Below are 18,875 nucleotides of genomic sequence, written 5' to 3'. Positions count from 1 at the left end.
TAAGTAAAAACCATTGCCAGAAATAAACTGTGATTACCGCATGCACAAAAATTAACAAACAACCGTGCTAATAGTCAGTGTAGAAGCCACAAGTTCACCACACTTTCTTGTCCTCAAGTGACAGTGGGCATCAGGACTACGCGTATACGACGCTCAGTCCCAGTAATCTGGGCTCCATATTTGGTGCTGCAAGCACGCATTTGCAGCAACAAAACAATTACACGTACAGTCAAAAGTGCACCTACACGTACAAAGTACGAAGCGTCACTCACTGCTGCACCGCCATAATAAATGCTGCCCTCATTCGGCTCGGCGTCAAAGATGGGCGGATCTCGAGCCGGTTGTATAGCCTACAACTTTCTTAATTTCGGGGGGGGGGGCTTTGACTTCCGACATTGATACAAATCGAGGAGAATAAACGGGTCAGATATCTTACAAACAATCATCCCTGTATTAAGAGGCTTGTTTCCAAAGGGGTTTAAAACCCTAAACCCAAAACAAATATCCTCACAAATGAAAAAGTGCAATTAAGATTCTTCTTTTTAATCACGTACTGCCCAGGGATGTTTTTTTTTTCTGACACAGCTTTGGGAGTTAAGGGGGGCAGTTCTTATTAATCCAATGAAAGCCCTCTGTCAGAATTTTTCCAGTCAAAATTAGTCTCACCTGCGATACCAGCAAAAAACTGAACCAAACTAAATGACCACAACTGTGCGGGGCCGGACCCAGAAATTTCCCTCAAATTTCCGTTTTCCCGTAACTTCAGGTCTCGTCTTTAGGCCAACAGCCTTCACATTGAACACTAACACTTCCATAGTTGGGTCACAGGCATGAAGTTCGACTTTTTGTCTTTGTTTTGTTTTTGTTTTTTTTTTTGCAGTGTTTGACGGGACATAGAGCTAACAACCTCGAAGCTGAATGTTGGACACGCCCCCCCCCAACAAGGAGCCTTTAAAAAAAGTAGGCTTCGTCTTAACCACGGCATCATTTTGTGCAGCCTGCAGAATATTTTCAAACATTTACGTTCAGAAATTGATATAAATATATCAGAATGTTGGTTTACATATTGTAATTAAGTGTCGGAAATTGCGATGACATTGAACGAGTAGGTCTCTGTTATCAGTAGAATAAATCCAAAAGTCCCTATTCTGAGTCCACAATTCTGGCAAGGTCGAGGCTTTGAAAAAGTGCTACCTTTCGATACACGGTATTGATAAGTTAACTGTGGCGGCTGAAACTGAGCGAGGAGACGTGGTGGCCGAGTGTTTTCCTCAACAAATCGTCAGATCGCGCTTTATCTTCCTAATCTTGTTGCGATCGTACACTTGAGGGAACATGGGAGCGGCAGACAAACCTGAGCATTGATTGCTTATCGTTTTTTGGCTGTTCCAGCCCAACATTGCTCGGTGTCAGGCTGGCCTGTTTTGCTGTTTAGCAAGCCTTGCATGCATTGTTCACTGTGCTCTCCTACCCGGAAGTGCATCTGTTGCTTGCGCACCTTGGTAAGTGGCGCTCGTAAAAATCATCGGCCCGGCCTCGTGTATGAGGACCGAAAAATGTATGATACGATGTGCATGGCCAGAAATCTCTGTGAAATGTTAGGCTGAGAAATTGGTACAGATTGCCGCTTTGTTTGATGTGGTAACTGTCAGACTGTCGTTTTGTTCTTTGTGAAGTTTGTTGCAAACTTGAAATTTTGCGTGAATTTCTCTACGGCATTTAATTGTACATGCGATAAGATTTTACCAAGTATTGTAGGCCTTTGACTATAAGTTGTTGAAAAATTAATCATCTGTCATTTTTGAAGGCCGTAACCCCTGAAAACCCTTTTAATATCATTTCCGTTGCCTTTGTCACTTTACTTTTCCCGTCTGGCCTTTGGGTGTCAAGGTTGTCCAGTTTTTTTTTACGGTGAAAGAAGTCACAGCCTTGGCCTGATCCCAGTTGCACAAAAGAAGGATCTGTGAGGAATGATATGGCCAGGTTTATGTACATGTATGTGTATAAAGCCTGTGACTTTCAATGGAATCTTACAAAAATCACCTCAATTATGAAGTGGAAATATTGTTGTTCCACAAGTGGACATTAGGAAGATAAGAGAGCATAAAATTAACTTAGCGCAGTACAAAACAAGTTGGACTTACTTTTTCACTAATTCTTTGTTTTCAAAATGATTTACAACTTGAACAGGTACATATTGTAAAATATTATTGAGAAATCAGGTTTGAAAACAAACATTAAACTTCCCGAAGAGTCTTTCAGGCAATTTTACATGTGAAATATACAGATTGTGGGGGTTGTCCTCTAGTCTAAAGGATTTCGAACTTTGTTGCTTGCATTCAATGAGGAGAATGTGCCCCAGTGGTTAGGGTTCCTTATTCGTGATGAGAGTATGAGAGGTTCAAATCCAACTGCTTTCCATGATGCTGTGTCCTTGGGCAAGTTACTTCACTCCAATTTGCCTCTCTCCACCCAGGAGTATGTAAATAGGTACTGGCATTAGCCAGGGAGCAACCTGTAGTGGACTGGTATCTAATTCAGGGGGAATAGACAATTTTCTTTGTCAGTTGGTGCCTAGGAAACTGGAGATAAACATCTCTGATCATGGAGGTAGGAAAAGACCTCCATGCTCTCATGAGCCAAAAGGCTTAGATCAGAAGTTTTACGACATTAAGAAGGGAAGGCGCTTTGACCAGTTCAATACAGACTTCTTGAGACTATTTTTCTAATGAATCTGTTCTTTTATCTTGTGGGGAATTTAGAATGTGGACTGCAGTAATATTAGTGAAATGTCTTCAGTTAAATTTCTTTGAAACTTGAACCTGTGCAGGCTTTGATATGAACAAAATAGTAATTTTGTAGTGTGGGAACATTTTTCAATACGTTGGCCAATATAATATGTTGGCCATTCATGATGCGCGAAATCTGTCGACCCAATGTGCTCGGACAAAGGTGACTTTGTTACATATGCAGTATTTTCCATGGGACAAATGAATCACACGTACATGTATTTAAGGACACGGTGTTGTCATCCATTCTTTAGTATCAATTGGCATATTTGTTTTTCCGGCACCAGTGCTGGTATGGAAAGTACATGTAACATTGTGTGATTTTTGATGTTTGCGTGCTCAGTTGCTCTGTACACATGCCTCTTTGAACTTGGCCAAGCAAAGGTGAAGTCTCGTTTATCACACTTACAGTACATGTTTCTACTGTGAATCTCATTCCAACCAAGCGTTGTCTTTGAAGTCCAACATATTGTACATGTGCTTTGTAAGAAGTAGATTCATTATGTTTCTTCATTCTATAGTTTACACTCGAGTACAGCTGTATCCAATTTTGTGTGGTGTCTTAAGTAATATAGTATTTGCATGGTAATTAATCCACATGTCCACACTTACTTTACTCATAATAAGAAATGACTTACATGTATCAACGTGTACATGTACCGAATGTACAAGTTTACATTTGACCACACATTATGCGCATTGTAAAAACAAGATCAGGTTGTATTGTTAACCTGTGACATTGTAAATTTACACCTTTGAATAATTCAGTATGTAATGGACTGTATGAGTACAAGGAATATGTATTTTGTTTGCTACTAAGAAAGCAGGATGACTCTGTTACCTCTTTGATTGCTGTATGATCATTCTCTTTATCGCTTCAAACAAAGAGGTGCACTGACATGCTTATGTAATTAGTGTACAAGTTTCCACTTACACATGCACCACCAAACTTTTTGTTATGGGCCACGTTTTCTCAGAATCAGAAAACAAACGCCGACATTGCCAGGAGCATGCTGCTAGAGGAAGTGCTGGAGGACGGATGAATGAGCTGGCAGCTTTCCACAGGATACATCATGTGGTCTTTTAGAATATATGCGTAGTTGTCGGTGCTGAACACCCAGTGAGATAGACTGATTGCACCTGCTAAGTCACGTGACCTACATGTACAGTATAGTGGCCATGGTGTCCACCAAAAGCAAAGTGTTTCATAAGTATCATTTACCAAAAATAAAGCTGACGGTAGGTAGGCCTACTGTATTCAGACTACTGATGTGCTGAGCACTATATCGTAACTTTGCAGTATTTTTTGTAACCAACACTCAAAATTCATGTTGCTATGGGGTTGATATTCACTATAGGTCATGTGAGTTAGCAGGTGCAATCAGTCTGTTGCTTTTCAAAAGACTGCAAATCAATCGGTAGTATGGAAAATAAGGGACATCTAAGCCAATTTTCTTGGAGCCACTTTGCACAAGGGTGTTGATTTCAGCTTTTTGGTTTCAGTTTTTATCCCAAACTGTGAGCTTTTTTTGTACACCTGGTATGTACAAAATTACGGAAACTGTCAATGTTTCGGCCTTTCGCTAGCTGTTTTTAGCGTTTTTTGTTTGTGGCCACTCACATCCCTGTTTGCAGAAATGGTTTCTCAGCACTTTTGCATACAAAGCAGAGAGCCACTGGGTACCAGTCATTTCTATGCATCACATTGTGAGTTTTTTGAGCAGGTAACCACTCTCTGTTGACGAAATATTTTCTGTAAGTACATAATTCTTTATTCAGTAGAGCCGTAAAACTGGCCTCAGTTGCTTTGTTAGTTCTTTGAAGTCATGGAGTTGTGAATGCTGCAGAACACAGTCTGACACCAGCAGGCTGACATGTACTTTTGTAATGTACGGTTCTGCCAGCACAAAGTGAATGACCTCCGGATCTGTCGAACCGTACTCGTGGGCAGGAAATGATCAATGGACAAATGAGAAACAAACCCTACAATTGGCCTGGCCTAAAAGGGGGTCCATAGCTCTATTGTTGAACGTTGGACTTGCCGGGGGATGGGCAGGAAGTTGTGTGTTGTTGGGTTGAAATAAACCACGTCAACATTGACCTGTGTGGACTGCAGAAGGAAATCTACCCACTCATGACGAGCATGGTCCTCATCTCAGAGATATATTTGTTTTCACTGCTATAATACATGGAGGCATTTAATTACTGTAGTTTTGTGCAATAATATGCAGGATATTGTCATTCTCTGGTAAGCAAATTTCCTGTTCATTGTACTGTACGTGTTTAGGCTGTGCCAAATGTTTGATCAGTTATCGCACATTCGAATATTATTTTTGGAATTTGAATATTCGAATGCAAAATTCAAGAAAAGGAACGGAGCAGTTTCCTTCATTTTATGTGTAAATGAGAATAACTGCACTATGAAGGCTTGTTTCAAGCATTCATATAAAAAGTGACAGAATAATTTACCCTACAATGATTTAAGAAGTACATTATTCATTAATAAATTTAAAAGGAATAGATATTTTCAACAGGGAAAAAAGTAGTGTTTGTCTGTTAGATGTTACTAAATTGTGGCTGGAGATGGTCCTAGAGGTGAGAAGCTATTACAGTGATTATAATGTACAAATGTGTGCGTTGTGCCAGTCGATATGACCGAATATCCAGATATTCGATTGAAATGAAGGTCGGATATTCGAATAGTGAATTATTCAAATCGACCCAGCCCCACATGTGTGGTGACCGTGCATGGTCAGATGGTAGTGAGTTTATTGTGTGTTTGGTCATAGTTAAGTTACGTTAAACCTGTAAATGTACATGTACATGGATGCAGTTTACAGTGCGTTTTTTTTTCTCTACCGTCCGTTTTAATTGAAAATACACCCATACCGGTAAATGATTTTGTTTGGGGGTACTCTGCACTCCCTGGAAGTGTGGTGGGCGTGACAAATCCCTAATAGTTCTTGAGGTACATGTCCATGCACCGATACCACGCACTGTACTTGTTGGTGCCATATTTTTAGAAATTGGGGTATTTTAAGCTATCCTAAGGCCTTTTTACATTACAGCCTCTTAAACCGGGGTTAAACTCGACCCGAGGCAAACCCCTGACCGCCCAGGATTGAAAATTCGATATTTCAACCCCACGTTCAACCTGGTGTTGTTTCACACTTGTTTTTATGTGAACCAAGCTTATCGGGGTGAGTTCAACCCAGAAATGAGCCAAAAAAAATTTCACCCCGGTTGGATTTTCTCAACCCTGAGCCTGGAGCGGGGTTACATGTAAGTTTAACCCTGGTTGAAATCAATCTCGGGGTTGATGCAGGGTTGGCGTGGGGTTGAAAATTTTCAAGTGTGAATCGTCAACAGTGTTCGACCCTGCATCAACACCGAGATTTGTCTGGTGTGAAAAGGCCTCTAGTGTCATTGAAATTGTCCTGTTTGAACTTTGAAACATTTCAAAGCCTAGACATGACCTAAATGTTCCGGCATGCTTACAAAATGGAGCCGCGTGCCATGCGTATTAAATTTGTTAATTGCGAATATGTGTATGATTCAAAGCCAAAGAATGTTGAGACTTGTCTGACCTACAGGGATATGTCCCGGTGGGTGGCGTCACAACCGTGTGACGTGTTCAATTTTACTCATGGAAACTTTCATGGTAATACAAGTAAATGTTGTATCTAGGTCAGTGTTGGGATAAGTTGAGAACATGGGCTTTGCTTCACGATATGACCGTTTTGTATCATGAGTCCCAAATCCACTTCATTTATTGAACACTCTGACAAAGGAAGGAGCCTTAGCATTTTGCCAATCTGGTAATTCCAGAAATTAGGGGTCCATTTTTTTCGTGTCCCTGTCACTTCTGGCATATGATTTTGTGAGTTCAAAACACATCTTCTAATTTTCAAGAGTAATGAATCAATGCAAATTACCTGCCATAGTTTAAAATCAATTCCGGTGATATTTCCGTGTCAACTACATGTAACAAAGGTCAGATTTAACAGGGATGCAAATATGTCACACTTTTAAACTCCTAATTTCTGCAATTACATGTACCCTCATAGAAACTCACAGCATTAAGGCACAAGTAAATGTCGTGTCTAGCTCAGTGCTGGGATATCTGTGATTTGAAAATTGAAGTGGAGAACATGGGCTTTGCTTCACGAGATGACTGTTGTGTATCATTCCCGAATCCACTTCATTTATTGAACACTGTGACATGGGAAGGAGCCTGACCATTTTGCTGTAATTACAACTGCTGGTACATGTATGATGGCACTTTGAACAAAAATCCTTCATTCATGTTCATGCCATTTAGACAAAAAAGGCAAAAAAATGATGTTTTATTCATAATTTAGAACAATCCATCAGAACACAAGGATAGTAATCTATATATGTGTATCTTCATCCCATTCACAAATTTTCATGGGCTGGCTTTCCATGCAAGTTATCGTTTTGGTCTTGGCTTCAGTGGCCAACTCAGAATAAAGACTGAGCGTGTATTATTTGTAGAGTTAAACTAGACAGTTTTCCACTTGCCTCCGCAGATGGAAGTTTTGACTTGTCTCTGAGAGCGAGGTTGACACCACCGCATCACCAACATGTTGCAGCAGATCCTCAAGGATATGTACATCGACCCGGACATCCTGGCCGAGCTCTCAGATGAGCAGCGCGAAATCCTCTTTTGCAAGATGCGGGAGGAGCAGGTCCGGCGGTGGAAGATCAACGAGGCGGAGTACGAGAAGAAGATGAAGAAGGCCAAGCAGAAGAAGAAGAAGAAAGGTAAGGGGAAACAGCGCTGGCCAGTTTATGGTCGCGCTTTCCTGGGGCCAAATTCAGACAAATAGGTAGTGGTCTTTTGAGCTTTTTACAATTATCTGGAGCCAATTTTGTTGATCAGTTTGTCCTTATGCTAAAGTCATTAAAGTACATAAAGTACATTATTATCATTTGAAAGAAAATACACAGGGTTTTTATATTTTGAACACTGAGGAAAGTTTGTGCCTACGTATAGTACATGCAGAATCTCCAAGAAATTTGGCCTGGGAATGTGCAGTATACAGGAATACCAGGAGGTCATTTTTGGAATTCTGGTGCATTACAGTCAAGCACAGGCATCAATTTGTCACTTTTGAAATAAGTCATGACTTCTGCTCTCAAGAGATCGAATTACATGTAACTGCATTTTGGACCTGTGAAAATATCATCAAAACTGTGGTTTCCGTTCAGCTTTTGACACTAAGGGACCTCTAAATTACATGTTTAGTGTTAGCTGCAGAATGTGTGCTGAATACTTTTTTAATAAGACAAAATGATATTGCAAAGTTTGAACTGATGTAAAAATCACGAGACTGTCAGATGGTGTATTTTTTGTTTGTCCGTGCTGTAGGGGGTAAAACAGTCAATTGGCTGCTTGGCGCCGACAGCAAAGAGTGGGTCTGGGTGATGGGGGACCACCCCAGCGACATGAAGATTGAGGACATCCTGGAGAAGGAACGGCTGGAGAGGGCCAATCAGATCGCACGGGAGGAGGTGGAGGCTGCGAGGTGAGCATGGGGTCAGAAAGGAAGCGGAGCAACTTAGTTCATGTGGGAGTTAAGCCCCTGAAGAGTAAAAGCGTGAAGCAGTAGCACTTGCGCTAATCTTTCCAGATCCTTCGAAATCTATTTGAAGGTACATTGGATTGAGGAAGGTTGAGTCTAGCCTCTGTAAGTTTACGTAGGATTTGATAAACTGCTTTATACTGTTAATTTTTCATGTGCTCCCTGATTAAGCGTTTACTTACCCACCATCACTGTTCTCCGTCATTATTAGGATATTCCACGGCAAAAGTATGAGCCTGAATTTTTTTGCATGACTAGACAAAAAGAAGAAGAAGAACTAAGACGAAAGGAAGAAGAAGAACGTATCCTGAGGGAAGAAGAGGAGCGACTCGCCAAGGAGAAAGAAGAGATTGAAAGGAAGGCCCGGGAGGAGGAGGAACGCCTCCGGAAGGAAGAGGCAGCGGCGAGGGAGCTAAAGGAGCGACTGGCCAGAGAGCAGGCCGAGGAGGAGAAGCGGCGGCGGGAGGCCGAGGAGGCAGAGCAGCGGCTGCAGGAGATGAAGGCGAAGTGGCAGAAAGCAGCAGCAGAGGAGCGAGAGCGGCTGGCCCGGGAGCAAGAGGCACGGCGACAGGAGGAGGAAAAGAGACAAGCGGAGGAGGCCAAGCGGCAGGCAGAGCTAGAGAGGAAGAGGGCAGAGCAGGAGAAGCTGAGGGCGTCCGTGGAGGAGGCCAAACGGAAAAGGCAGCAATTGGAGCGAGAGAAAGAGGAGAAAGACCGACAGGCGAGAGAGCTTCGAGAGAAGGCCGAGAAACTCAGACTACAGGCAGTAAGTAGAACATTGCTGTTCTTTCTCTTCACTAACGAAGCCCAAGATCTTCATATAAACTTGTATGTGTGTATTGAAATATCACATCCATGACATCACATTGCACATAATGAATGTGCCTATTATAATTTGTATTTACCATAAAACCAACAGGAAAATTGGAATTTGAGGTGCTAAATTTGACCTACGAAAGCTCAGAAATGACTCTCGTAATTTCTGAAATCCACAATAGATCTTATGTAACCAGTACCCAGATAACTCAAATCCTAGCTCTCAGTGTTCAATTTTGAGTCTTAATATGGATTAGTGTCAAGTTTTAATAGGAAATACATGTACATGTAAGTTTTCAATGTTGAGCTTGTTTGGTTCTCACTGTCAGGATCAAAATCTAGGAGACATGCCTCTTTCCACGTTGAGTTTTAAATTTTATTCTAAAAGTGGAGTTCTGTTACTTGGAACTGAGTTCGTTTACTCATTCAGTTCAAGTTCTGTTGCTCATTGTGTCTGAGTCAAACTATGTGAAGTTTGCGGTGACACCATGTAAACAAATTCTCTCTTTGAGTGTGTGTGGTTCTGAAAAGAACCGGGGTTCACTCGACGTTTCGAACAGTGTGCTCTGTTCGTCTTCAGGAGAAAGAGTCCTCAAGTCTTATGTGTCTGAGTCAGTTGTGCCTATTTTTGTTCACTTACTCCCTCTGCAGGAGAAGGAAAGAAGGGAACATGAAGAGAGGGAGAAACAGTCCAAGAAGGTGTTGGAGCACAGGGTAGAAGAGCTGTATGTGAACATGAAGAAGACTGATGAGGACAAGAATAAGCTGGCAGAGAAGGACCGGGCCAACATCGAAGACGTCTGGAAAGTTCAGTGTAAGTCAGTCCTGGGTCGGATTTCAAGCTTTATTTCTATTGATGTAATATAGGTGTCCATGTGATGTGGTTTCAGCCGCTTCTCAGTGGCTTCCATAAATAAACATGTTACCACCAGCCACGGCCATAACATTGTGGATGCCTTGTAGAGGGGCTGTAAGGAGCCATTGTTGGAACTGTAGATAGCAATATTGGGTGATGAAGGAGGCACCAAGTGAGGATGGCTTCACCCATGTGTACCTGTGTAGTACAGAGCCTGCCCAGCCAGGTTTCCACAAAATGTGTACAAATGATTTGCACCTTGATATCTTTCCAGTTGAATGAACATTTCATGCAGTGTCCTGTGTTGTTACCATTCAGGACATTTTACATCTGGGTTCCTAACTTACACAAAAACATATTTGCAAGAAGACTCTACCCACAGAAGGACTTGACATGTTTGGCTACACAAACATTTTGCTCAGAGCCCTTCCTTAAGGCAAGAAACCTTCTTTCATAATTACCAACAAAATTCCAAGAAGCCTATGAAGTTTGGTGCTGCATGGGAAAAGTTCAGTACCTTTTGCAAGTCAATTTCAATAAAATCTGGTACATTGAGTTATCTGATTGCACATAAACATAACAATTTGAATTCCCCAGACTAAAGACACTGTTGCTGTACCTCTTGATTCGGGGCAAGCTTTTGCATAGTGACCACCATCTCTGGAATGGACTGCTTCCTATGAGCCTGTCTTATCCATAGAGAACAGTGTATTGTTGCAAGGTGTCTCTTATGTAACTGTAACTGAATCATGATGTATAGCAAAGTGTCTTAAATACAGAGAATTCAAATTGTTATGTGAATTTAAAGAATTCAGTTTACCATATTTTATTCAAAGTTAGCTCACAGAAGGCTGCTGGCAGAACAAGCAGTGCAGTTCTTGTGCTGTAGTTTTGCCCACACAGTCAAGTTTGGAACAGAACCATCAAATCATGGAAACTTCTCAGTAATTTTGATCACAGTAATGAAAGTTGGACATGCCTTTGACACTGCCTCTGATAACCAAATATTGCTATGCCTTGCATGCACCCGTCAACAATTGTTCCAAAGACCAATGTACATTATGCATTAATTCCTGTCATCACTTCCTTGTGCTATTTTCCAAGCCAGTGGAGATTCTGTTTATCCTCTTAAAAATACCTGTTTGTGGAGACCCCAGGGCTGTCGCGTCTTTGTGCCAAGGTACACATGTCAAGTCCCATTCAGACGTTTCCTGGTTCAAACAAAGACCATTCACTGACCTTTTTCATTTGACCCGTTTGGTTATGTTTGTCCACTTCTAGGGTTTGTTGTGGGTGCAAATATGTAATAAAGAATTTGCAACCAAAATGATTGTATCGGACTGCTTTTGTTGGAATCAAAAATGAAACAAAACCTTTGGAAAAAGAATTGAAACAAATACATGCTGTTTTCATGTGAATGTTTTTGCACAAGATGTCTGTGGTGAAGGGATGCTGCGTGTGAAGTGTAATTATAGTAGTTTCGTCTGAATTCACCTCTGTCATTTGATTCAGTTTTTCCCTTTTACATTTCCTGATGTTAAATGTGGGCATGGACATACATGTACATGTATCTTACACTCAAGTTTTTGTAGATGTAGGACCGAGGTGCCACAAAATCACTTGTCTGTGTAATCTCAAGTAAGACCATCAGATACAACATTAAGATTTGTCAAGTTTGATTGTTTAGCTGTCTCCCAAAGCAAAGAGGAGGAATATGCAACTTGTTGCCTAAGCCTAGCCTTCGCTGACTCTTCAAAATCCATCAAGTTTGGAGGGTAGTGTAGGATTAGGGAGTCACAGCCCAGTATTGCTATACATGTACACAGGATTTGATGACCTTTCAAAGTTGAAGCACAGGGAACCTGGCATTGGTTTCTTGCAAGGTGAAGGATTTTGCAGGATTAAGGATTATTGCTATCAAAATATGCACAGGGGGTTAGAGCAAATGGGTCCCCATGATCTTTCAATACCTGGATAGGTCCACAAAGGTTTCAAATTGGTTTTGCATGTTGGCCCAGTTGAATAGAACGGTATATGTATGTGAGAAGTGATCTAATTGAAATAAAAAGTCCTTCAGAGGCACACTAGCAAAATACATGCAGTTGTAGTGGGGTAAGGATTTTAAAAACACATCTGTCACTGAATTTTTTGTGAAAAGGTCAAATTTTAAAAAGCTGGAAGATTCTGACAAAAATTGGATAAATATTTTTACTGCCGCGCCAGAATCTCTGGAGAAATTGAGGTGGCTACCAATCCAAACCCCTCATGTTGTAGTTCTCTGACAAATGCTGATTGGGTTGGGAGGGAACAAAGCTGAAGAAAAACACGGCCATTGGACCATAAATGCACAAAAGTAAGATCATGAAATAAAATGATAACTTCATACCATCAATGTTTATTGAAAAATTAAATTTTTATGGCCAAAATATTCAAGTACTTTTCAAGTGCATTTCTCCTTTAAACTTAATTTCGCCAGAAAAAGGAGTGTCTGAAGTCATCGTTTTATTTTGTGATCTTACCTTTGTGCCTTGACCGTCCAACGCACGTGTTCTTTTTCAGCTTTGTTCCTGCCTAACCAGTTCGATATTTGGCAGAGAGCTTGGTACTCAAAATGTACTTCACTGCCCCCCCCATTAACGCGTCCATTTTGCTGGATGTAATTTGAAACTGTTCTGTTTTCAGGCCGCACCGCGCGCAGATAATTTTTCTACCCTTGGCTTCCTGTTGGCTTTTTGCCTGTGATACATGTGTGTTCATCCAGGAAGAGGAGAGCAAACCTGTTGATATACATGTATTCTTGGTTATGCATTACTATTTAGTGCTCAGTTATTTATGTGTGAAACTGGGACGGTCATAACCGTCATGTCACGCTGTGTGTGAATGCACTTTAGATTTATGTTTCTCATAGATGTGCTTTTTTAGTAAATGTCAAAAAAGCACTGCACTGGACATGTACATGTACATGCCTGTTTATATAATACATGTACATTCATGACATAAAATTTAATTTTGTTGGACAGATATTTCTAAGGTTCTTCTGATTTGTATGTTTTCCAACTACGCTACTCAAAACAACTTACCTTGTAATTTTTTCCAGACAATGAGTGGGGTCTAGTTCTTTCATTTGTTTGTTTATCTAGATGGTGTTCTCATTGGAATGAAAACTTTAAACCAATCAGAACAGTTGTATTGAGGTATTTTCATCAGTAAAATATCTGATATTAAAAAAGTATACACAAAATAAAATGTGGTCCTTAAGTTTTTTTGGTAGTATATTTATAAGATTGAATCCTCAGTTTACAAAGTATTATTTTCAGATATCTTTTTTGAGGGGGGGAGGGAATGGGTTGCCCTGCTTTTGACATGTGTAATAGATGTGCACTCCTACTTGTTATGTAGTTGCGGGGATGTGTGCTCGCCATTACACCGGGGACAGACAAATGTCTCCATAACGCACTCCTGATTTGCCTAACAGTAGAAAACTTCCCCATAGTGCTTTTAAGGCCTACCCACATATCCCTGGCCCTGTAACATGTACCGGTAACCAACATCACAGGTCAAATTTGATATAGCATAGTGAAAGAAATATACATGTACACTTGGCAACCTCCATCTTGTTTTGGAGTTCAGTCCAAGGGTATACGCTGTGCTCACTGTCTTGATGGAGTTAAACTTTTTTCTTTTAGGAATTGCACAGGTTGGTAGACATCACTGGCAAAAAAAAAGCAAATGCTTGCCGGATGAGTTAAATGTTTGAACTGCATATTGATGGTGTGATTGCTAACTATTCAAAATTCCAGTAAATTCTAGTATGAGCTGTTTCCAATGACATAATATAACAGGAGTCGGAAAAAAATGGAAGTATATTTTAACATGATCCTAAAATGAGTCGCTCTCACTTTGTGTTGACGTCAAGACCTCACAAGACCATCACAAGAACTTTAGTCTGTTTACAAGTCATGTGCTATTTATATGCTGACTTGTAAGCATGCGTTGTTTTGGAATGACCTTGACTTTTTAAATATAGATTTAGCTCACTAAATGGGTTTCCTGTTTTTTTTCTTGAATGTTTGCTTTAGTGCGAAGGTCAAAGCGTGCCGACAGCGAGCGAAGCCAGAGAGCTCGCTGGGCCCGTGAGGAGATCCGGCGCTCCCGACTTAGCGGGAACTTTGAGAACCTCACCTTGGACGAGATCTATAAGCACGGCCTGGCCCCAGAGGAGAAGCCCATCATAAGGTAAGGGGGGGTTCAATTTTTTTAGATCACCTTTTCTGGCATAAAATCCAAAATGCTGTTGAAAGATTGTGACGTTTCCTCCTTTGGTTGCCTCTCAGGCCAGCCAGTGGAATGCCCCGGCCCTCTCAGCCCGTTAACAGAGAGGATGTCATCTCCTGGTACCGCGACAACCAGCGCCGAAAGCAGGCCGGAATCAGCGTGGACATCAACGGCAGCAGGCCTGCCAAGTGGTTCCATGGTAGGTCAGACCTCTTCTCACCCCTTCCCTCCCTCCCCCAAAAAAAGAACTGAGAGTGTCTGATTCATTCGTAGCTTGCTGAGGGTGCCCGCCAGTCTGAAAAAGCAGAGCTTTACACTTCAAACATTGGAACCAGAATGGCTGTTCATTATGTGTGCAATGCATCATGCAGCTATTGTGCGCCTAGTGTCCGTGTGGACTGATGCATAATCCACCAGGAGCGGCAGCCGTAAGCCGACTAGTGGCTTCCATAGGCGTATGTGTTATATTTAGCCACAGCCAGTTGATTTGGGCAGTGCTAACATAATTGTAATGGCATGCAGCAGTAATGGTAATGCGTTGCCTTAAAGTCATCGGAGAATGAATGGTTTGATTTAAACAACTGGCTTGTTACATCTTGAGGAATGCACGAGCTCGAGTTGAACTTTTGGAAAGGATTAACTTCTCAATCCATGTATCATTTCTTTCATCTGCAGAAAGTTATTTGTGGGAATTCTTTGTGTTTGAGCACTCCCCATGAAGACCAGAAATCCCACTCACAGTAACCCTGTAACAGTAACGAGATTGCACAAAGACTATAACTGTTGGAGTTTTTAAATATTCTTACTTCCGGGGGAAGAAGCCCTGTCAATTATTAGCTGTTCTCCCTTGGGTCCCTAGGGGAAGAGACAATGAAGAAATGTTCAATTCTATAGAAGTTAAAGGAAGCTCATGGAATCGGGTAGAGACTGAAAACCCAATCCACATACCGGCTGGGTTGGGATTTGAACCTGGACCCACAGAGATGGGAGGTGAGAAACATACATGTAACTGCTCCGCCAGCCTGACTCTCTGAACTGTGGTTGCTCTTGTCGGCAGGCATCATCCCACGCGAGCGTGCCAACCAGCTCCTGGAGGAGAAGAAGCCCGGCACCTTCCTGGTCCGCGTCAGTGAGAAGGTCTGGGGCTACGTCCTGTCCTACCGCTGCCAGGAGCGGGTCAAGCACTTCCTGATTGACGCCTCCGGGGAGACCTACCAGTTCTTTGGAGCGGACCCCTCCCAGCAGCACTCCGTCCACAACAGGCTGGGTGACCTCATCACCTATCATAAGGTGAGAAAAAACTAATCTAGTCCTAGGTTCAACGTCTCTGCCGGAACTGTTGGTGATGCTGCGTTCTTGCTAAAGAGAGCTTGTGCATTCTAATCTTTAATCTTTTTGGGGGGGGGATCATTGTGCCCCATTTAGTTACATGCACACCACTGTTGTAACACTTTAGGCAGTAATTTTGCAGTAATAATCAGCCATATTTTAATATCTAATGTCTTTTACACACAATTGTGCATCTGATTGCTTTCGTACTCAGCACCAGTGTCAAGAACACAGAACAACAATCACGACACACAGTGCTATAAAATTGGACCTGTTTTGATTGTTGTAGATAAATTGAAATTTGACACTAACTTTGCATCTTGGTTTGTCTGCCCTGTGTTTCTGCTACGTCAAAAGTTGTCCAGCATTTCTAGTCTGGTGTGTCAATATCCAAACACAGGTCATACCGATCTCAGAACTTGGCAAGGAGATACTGAAGGAACCATGCGGACAGGAGGGTATGGTACCAGACTTCTTTGATCTCATTGAAGACATTGAACCAAGCAACGTCAAAGGAGAGTCAACGTCATTATAGGATTGAGTACCTCAAAAGCCTTCCTCTTAAAAGGATGTCAGTTTCTTTTCTTTTTTTTCATTTGATACATATGTGCTATGTAACTGACTTTTCGGTCCTGTGATGACGGCGTTAGAGTCCACCGGTATATTCAGCGATGGGTTTTGCCCTTACTCGTATATATATTCATGTTGTCTGGGGCCGCAAAATTTAGGTCTGGACCCGGCCTTGGCAAAGAAATTCAGAAGCCACTCGGCTTGGACTGGAACCCATGACCACCTTCTTTACACTAGTGTAGAGTCTTCCACATTTGGGTTTGCACCTAGACCAGGGAATCCTTTTGCCCTGAGTGTTCCTTAGCAAGATATGCTGCTTCAGTTACATACACCTTCCAGAAGCAAAGTGCCTAGGGGGGTCTATAACGATTAAGGGCAAAAGACATTTACAGCAAATCAACAAGTTCGCTCCATTGTGAACATGTTTTGCGTTTTTGTTCAGCGATATTACATCGCTAATCTGAAGCGTTTTGAACAATTTGATCCAAAGCTTCTCTTTTATATCAGCAAATTTCTTCCTATTAAGCCTTTTCCTTTCTTTTCACTTCAGTAGCTTATTTTTTGACATCTTAAGTTTTGTACAAAACATTGCATACAAGTATTTATATTTTATAAGAGACATATCCTAAGATGCACATGTACACTTGCCTTTGCTGAGGGCAGCATAAAACAGCGTGCTGAACTTCATCAGGTTGAGCCTTAAGAAACCTTTCGTTAAAGTTGTCAGTTTTTAGTAGCAACTCAGAATACGCATGATGTGCAGCGTACCTCCTTGCACAATGGACGATTTGTCTGTGTATATCTAATCAGCACAAAATGGCTAAATCTTTGTATATAAAAAGTGAAAAGAAAGTTAGATAACCTTTAAATAACAGTATATATGCAGAACACACTGAACAAATGAGAATGTAACTTGAGACACGACTATGCACTTGTCACAGTATACTGGTGTTTTCATATATGTACATTGAACAATTAGGTTTGCTACAGTACTATGGAATCACGTACTAAGGTCAATTTAATCAATAGCAGGTGAGGAACTTGTGAGTTGGAATCTGATTAGCTAGATTTAGAAACAGATTTCTCTAGAAGCACTTCTTTTGTTCACTTATCACTTTAGATTTCTTCAAAGAAGAAAGTGTGTATGTGTTTCGAAGGAATTTTCATGTTTAATGTGAAATCACAGTGTCAAAAAAGTGTGGCGATTAATTGTGGATTTCGAACTGAAAAAAAGGGTTTTGGTTTGCAAAATGAAATTGATTGAAGTATCAACATCAGACTCATGAGAAAGTGAGCCAATGCTTCAGTTTGATTTGTTGAACCAAACGTTAATAGAAGTTACTCCCACAAAATTCCCTTTGCCAGGTTTTTTGTTTTTGGTTTTTTGTTCTTTTTTTGTCCAACAATCAGTGGATAAAGCTGAATAGCCCACCGAGTTTATAAACAAAATATTTATATAAATGTCATTTCAAGAATCACAAAATCTTATAAATTAATATTGTTTGTTTGTCCTGTTGGTTTACAGATAGAATTATTGAACATACATTTACAAATAAAAAGAATGAAATGATTTGACTTGTCTTGAGTATGGTCAGAGAAAAAAACATTTTTATGAGAAATTTCAGATTCCAATTTGTCTGTGAAAACAAAAATGCCAGTATGAGATGGTGGATTAGAGCTGTTTATCATGCTCCAAAGGACATTGTCAGTATTTGTACACATTCAGTATGTAGAACCAGGTAAATGCTGTCTGAGATAATCTGTGATTGTCTGTGATGCGTTTATTTCATTCGCTCGCTTCTTTGCCAATGGAAGGAATTTGTGTGAAGTCATATTGATTGCCACTAAAAACTGCTTTAACTTCAGGTCGCAAGATCCAGTTTTATGCAGAACCCCTTAACATTTTTGGATCATTTATGATAGCCTGTGCCAGCAAACAGCCGTAATTAATTCGCCGTGTGAAATGAAATTTGAAGTGAAAGTTAAATTAAGATTCATTGCAAAAGTACTTGTTGCATGTCATTTAGGAGGGACTGTGTGTAATCTTAGCTATTGCAAAGGGTAGTTTTCCTCAGCCAATGTTTCTCTGTGAAACCTGGTGTTTTATGAAAGAACAAAGAAGACCCTATTTATGCAATTTGAACAGGAATTTTCAGCCATTGTCATGGCCATCATAAACAGAGGTGCCTTTTGTGGTAAAAATTGTTTTGCCAGTTTGTTATATTAGAGATGCAGTACTATATATTACTAAAATGAAACCATTGAATAAATAGTATTTGGTATGATAACAATATTTGTGAATAATGTAATTTTTTATCTATTGATCGAGGGTTGAGGTCCAGTTCAAAGGAATCTCCACAACAAATAAAAGTAAGTTCCAGGTTTTTAGTTCATACTTTTTAGATTAGAAGTGTTCAATATTAGAAAGTTTCTTGAGTTCAAATATCTCCCCTTTGATTTTAGTGATACGAGAGGTCCTTCAGACTTTGCCAAGTACCTTGTTGTAAACACAGGAACATTGAATTATCCGGAGTGAAAACAACAAAGAACAAAGGATTGGGAACTAAACATTTCCTTCTTGTAAGCAGAATTTTGTATCAACAGGGCTATCATTACCGCGGGTTTAACTGTACT

General features: G+C 40.8%; 2 protein-coding genes across 7 annotated transcripts in view; one reads left to right on the top strand and one right to left on the bottom strand.

Annotated features, from left to right (window-relative positions):
• Nucleotides 1–309, bottom strand: part of LOC110977497 (putative E3 ubiquitin-protein ligase HERC4) — a 41,091-nt gene extending 40,782 nt beyond the window's left edge. Inside the window, exon 1 of one of the 5 annotated variants that reach the window (XM_022231700.2) lies at nucleotides 252–309. The gene's annotated coding sequence lies outside the window, so the exon portion shown is untranslated. The other 4 variants (XM_022231701.2, XM_022231703.2, XM_022231699.2 and 1 more) reach the window with 4 other exon arrangements.
• Nucleotides 310–1,199: 890 nt separating this feature from the next.
• sh2d4b (SH2 domain containing 4B) lies at nucleotides 1,200–18,532 on the top strand. Of its 2 annotated transcripts, none has more exons than XM_022231728.2 (9): nucleotides 1,200–1,502; nucleotides 7,340–7,574; nucleotides 8,182–8,338; nucleotides 8,654–9,161; nucleotides 9,863–10,025; nucleotides 14,147–14,303; nucleotides 14,402–14,541; nucleotides 15,400–15,632; nucleotides 16,072–18,532. In XM_022231728.2, the coding sequence occupies exons 2-9, from the start codon at nucleotides 7,394–7,396 to the stop codon at nucleotides 16,204–16,206; spliced, it is 1,674 nt and encodes a 557-aa protein (XP_022087420.2). In that variant the 5' UTR covers nucleotides 1,200–1,502; nucleotides 7,340–7,393; the 3' UTR covers nucleotides 16,207–18,532. The 2 variants fall into 2 exon arrangements, with proteins under 2 accessions (XP_022087420.2, XP_022087421.2); XM_022231729.2 differs by lacking the exon at nucleotides 1,200–1,502 and adding an exon at nucleotides 4,882–5,037.
• Nucleotides 18,533–18,875: the final 343 nt, after the last annotated feature.

Source organism: Acanthaster planci, linkage group LG19 (genome assembly GCF_054643075.1).
Source record: "Acanthaster planci isolate LZ-2023a linkage group LG19, COTS_SCS, whole genome shotgun sequence".
Lineage (NCBI taxonomy): Eukaryota > Metazoa > Echinodermata > Asteroidea > Valvatida > Acanthasteridae > Acanthaster > Acanthaster planci.
The sequence above is the reverse complement of the archived record's forward strand: the minus strand, read 5'-3'. Positions and strand labels throughout refer to the sequence as shown.

What these genes read in the sequence shown, in the direction of transcription:
- sh2d4b (XM_022231728.2), top strand. Translation starts at nt 7,394, where the DNA reads ATGTTGCAGCAGATCCTCAAGGATATGTACATCGACCCGGACATCCTG. An exon ending in AGAAACTCAGACTACAGGCA is followed by an intron (nt 9,162 to 9,862) that starts GTAAGTAGAACA and finishes CTCCCTCTGCAG; the next exon opens with GAGAAGGAAAGAAGGGAACA. An exon ending in GAGGAGAAGCCCATCATAAG is followed by an intron (nt 14,304 to 14,401) that starts GTAAGGGGGGGT and finishes GTTGCCTCTCAG; the next exon opens with GCCAGCCAGTGGAATGCCCC.